The sequence below is a fragment of the Misgurnus anguillicaudatus genome, chromosome 14 (genome assembly GCF_027580225.2).
Source record: "Misgurnus anguillicaudatus chromosome 14, ASM2758022v2, whole genome shotgun sequence".
Lineage (NCBI taxonomy): Eukaryota > Metazoa > Chordata > Actinopteri > Cypriniformes > Cobitidae > Misgurnus > Misgurnus anguillicaudatus.
The window spans coordinates 6309787-6313637 of NC_073350.2; the positions used below are offsets into that span (position 1 = coordinate 6309787).

Sequence of the window (3851 nt, forward strand, 5' to 3'; positions counted from 1 at the left end):
CGAGTTCGTTCTTCCCAGGTCGCCTGGCAAGACCGATCTCCACGAGGACGCAAGTCCGTTCTTTGCGTTCTTCGAATTGAGAAACAGCCCTAGTTTATAGTCGCCGCGTCCGCAAGAGCGCGTAGGTGCGCGCGGCAAAAATGACGTCAACGCGGAGTGGGCGGTCGCGCGCGTTGGGTGCGCGAGACCCCATTCCGCGTGGCGCTGTGCACGGCATTTTTTGTAACTTTTCGCGCGGCTCCGCAACCGAAAATGACCGAACTCGAGGCGATTCTGTCCGAGCAGGCAAGCCTGTGACGTATCTCTTTGATCAATCCAAGCAAAACAATGTATATATTTATCTGACACTCTGGAAGTAAAGTATGGAAACTTTGCAGTTTAAAACACGAATTATTTTACATGATTCAGAATGTTTGGCTTATATTTGTATTGAATGAACCACTGGATGAGGAATAAAATATAAACCTTAAGATGTCTGTACTGTTTGTTTAGTAAAAACGTTAATGAAATGATAATGTTTAATAAAGACATATTTAAAAGATTGTTGTTTTATTCATGTTCTCATATTTATATATATATCAAACTCTAATGTTAAAAGCACTAGGGTTGTTCCAGCGGACGACTTCTTCTATCCTCTTCTTTGTGTTTGTTTTTGACTTTATTGCTCGCGTCGCCGCCTGGTGGTTAAAAAAATAGTGCAACGGCGAGCGCGTTAACTATAAACGCCTCGTCCGTTTGGTGAGACGCGCGCGCGATCCGCGGAGGCTTGCGTTGCGGACCAAAGCGCGAGTATAACCAGCCCTTTAGGCTTATTGGAGGAAAAAGAGGATAATGAAGTGGATCAGTACATGGTACAGAGATACATTTCAAGGAAATATAAAGGAGGAATTATTATATATACTGATGCTTCTAAGAAGACTGATACGAAAATGGGAATTGCGTATGTTATCCCTCAATTAAACATTCAAGTTGCAAAAAGAATTAATGATGATTTGGCAGTATATACAGCAGAACTGTTAGCAATATGGCTGGCCTTGATGTGGGTAGAGAGCAACAGACCTAAGCAAGCGGTGATTGCCTCAGACTCCAGTTCAGCTTTGACAAGCCTTAAGTTTCTTCACTCTGAGACAAGACAGGACATAGTGTATGAAATAATGCAACTAGCGAACAATCTGATTAAGTCTGGTATTATTACTACATTTATATGGGTACCAGCTCATATAGGTGTAGGAGGTAATGAACTGGCAGATATGTGTGCAAAGAAAGCAGCAGAACTACCTGATATAGAGGTGAATGTTGAGTACAGTAAAGCTGAAGTCAAAAGTATAATTAAAGCTAAAACACAAGAAAAATGGCAGTTTATGTGGGATAATGAACAGTCTGGGAGACACCTGTATAGATTCCAAAGAGAAGTGGGGAAGAGCAGGAATACATGCAGAAATAAGCAAGAAGAAGATGTGTTGTCTAGAATGAGGCTAGGACATACAGGATTAAATGGAACATTATTTATAATGAAAAAGCATGTTGATGGAATGTGTGAATATTGCAATAGTCAAGAGACCATAGAGCATGTAATTATGTATTGTCCTAAATACCATCAAGCCAGACAAAGATTGATCTCACAACTTAGTGAGAGCCAGATGACATTAAATTTACAGCTTTTATTGCAAAGAGGATCCGAGAACATTTGCTTTCAATTTTTGTTTCCTTTCTTGAAGATAACTGGGTTATTAAAAAGGATTTAAGTAAGTGTGGGTTGACCTCTTGATCCACACTCCAGTCCAGATGGTGGCGGTAATGCTCCAAAAAGCTGGCTGCAATCCGCCATTCAAAATCATAAGAAGAAGAAGAAGAGCGCGTGCGCGTTGTCACAGTCAGACTGAAAATATGGCAGACTCAAACTTATTAAAAAAACAGGTTCCGTTGTATTTAGTCGACGGACAGGTGATTAAACAGGGCGCTGAAGCCCGTGTGTACCGTGGTAAATTTTTGGGCAGGTCCGTTATTATAAAAGAGAGATTCCCAAAGTTATATCGTCATCCTTCACTCGACGAGAAACTGACAAGACGCAGAACCGCGCAGGAGGTGCGATCAATATTACGCTGCAGGAGGGCAGGTTAGTATGAGTAGTATGTTTACTTAGGCACAGAAATTTTTGACCCACGCGGCTATTGTTGCACATGTGTAAAATAACCTGCACGATTGTTTCGCCTGATCTGAGTGTAAACACGTAACTTACAGTACCTGTAGTAGACTTATAAGTTAGCCGATCCCCTTTGACACTAACGCGAAATAAACAGCCTTTACAGACAGTTATATGAAGCAACAGGCTCGTTTTTTCTAATGTTGGGTCCGTATGACACATGCTGGCACGTAAGCGCTTACATAAAGTGAGGCTTTAACCCTTAAATGCATGACTGATTTATCAACCAGTATTCAATTTTAGGGTCTTTAGCCAACCGGCATGTTAATCTAACACGGTTGGATCTCTCAACTGTCTGTAAGTGGCGTAATATTTTATTATCAGTTACAAAATTATAAAATACAGCACTTTTTAACATTGACGTTTCAGTTTAAAAAAAAAAGATGTACGCAGTTTTAAAGGGATAGTTCACACAAAAATCATACATGTCTTCTGAATCAAAACAATAAGTTATATGTTTGTGAAGTGAAACAATTAACATTTCAAAATGTCTTCTTTACTCTAGGTATCAACGCACCTGTTGTGTATTTTGTTGACCACAACACCCATTGCATTTTTCTGGAAGATATCGTGCACTCTGTATCTGTACGAGATCACATCGTATCAGCTCAAGCATCAGGACAAGACACAGAGCATCTCCAAACTCTAGCTGACAAGATCGGTCAAGTCCTGGCACAGATGCATGATGAGGACGTTATACACGGTGACCTGACAACCTCCAACATGCTTCTGGCCGGTGGAGCTGAGCAAAAAAACATCAATCTGGTTATGATTGACTTTGGCTTGAGTTACATATCTGCCCTGCCTGAAGATAAAGGCGTTGACTTGTATGTGTTAGAGAAAGCTTTTCTCAGCACTCACCCTAACACAGAGACTTTATTTGAAAGATTGTTAAAAAGTTACAGCGCTTCATCTAAAAAGGCCCCTGTGGTAATGAAGAAACTGGATGAGGTCCGGTTGCGAGGACGGAAGAGGTCTATGATCGGCTAACTCTGCATCTCATGTTTTGTCAACTGGTATTTCAAATCTAAAGTATTAAATGCAGTTTGATTTTGGAAAATATGGACATCATCACTAAAGTAAATTACATTTATATAACACAGGTGCATTCTTTGTAGCACACTTATCAGAACAAAATAAATTATTTAAATTTATTTTTAATGTATATTCTTATTTTGGTTCTGAATGCTGTCAGAGCTCTACAGCAAAAGAAAAAGTACAATAGGCATCATCCTTATGATGATCATCCTTATGATGATGTTTCGTTGTGAAGAAACTTGGTTTTCTTGACTAAAACAAATGTGAATCCTTTGACATGTTGTTCAAAAAGTTATTATTTTTAGAAAAAAAATACATACAAAGCTAGTTTTTGAATAGGTTTGTAGTTGACAAAACCAAGTCCAGGTTAACTTGGGTTACCAGATTATATGACACTGTTTTTCAGTTATTTTTAATACCAAAGTTTTAACCGTATGAGTGTGTGTGCGTGGCTATTAAAACCTGACATTTGAATCAAATAGCCAGTCGTGTTTAACATTTAATGAAACGGGTCATGTTTTTTTGGCTGAAAAGCAACCAAGGTTAAAACCTACACCTACAAACCGCATCTGATAGCAGATCATGCATTTGTGCTCATTTTATTTGAGGC

At 39.4% G+C, this 3851-nt stretch overlaps 1 protein-coding gene across 1 annotated transcript; it reads left to right on the plus strand.

Moving 5' to 3' along the window:
• The first annotated feature begins 1828 nt into the window (after positions 1–1828).
• On the plus strand, positions 1829–3357 carry tp53rk (TP53 regulating kinase). The gene is made up of 2 exons (XM_055184885.2): positions 1829–2116; positions 2709–3357. Exons 1-2 carry the CDS (start codon positions 1888–1890, stop codon positions 3191–3193), a joined length of 714 nt encoding a protein of 237 aa, XP_055040860.2. The 5' UTR covers positions 1829–1887; the 3' UTR covers positions 3194–3357.
• The last annotated feature ends 494 nt before the right edge of the window (positions 3358–3851 follow it).

Excerpts from the sequence above, each read along its gene's own strand:
- tp53rk (XM_055184885.2), top strand. The coding sequence starts at position 1,888 with ATGGCAGACTCAAACTTATTAAAAAAACAGGTTCCGTTGTATTTAGTC. Across the intron at positions 2,117-2,708 it reads ATTACGCTGCAGGAGGGCAG|GTATCAACGCACCTGTTGTG; the intron begins GTTAGTATGAGT and ends TCTTTACTCTAG.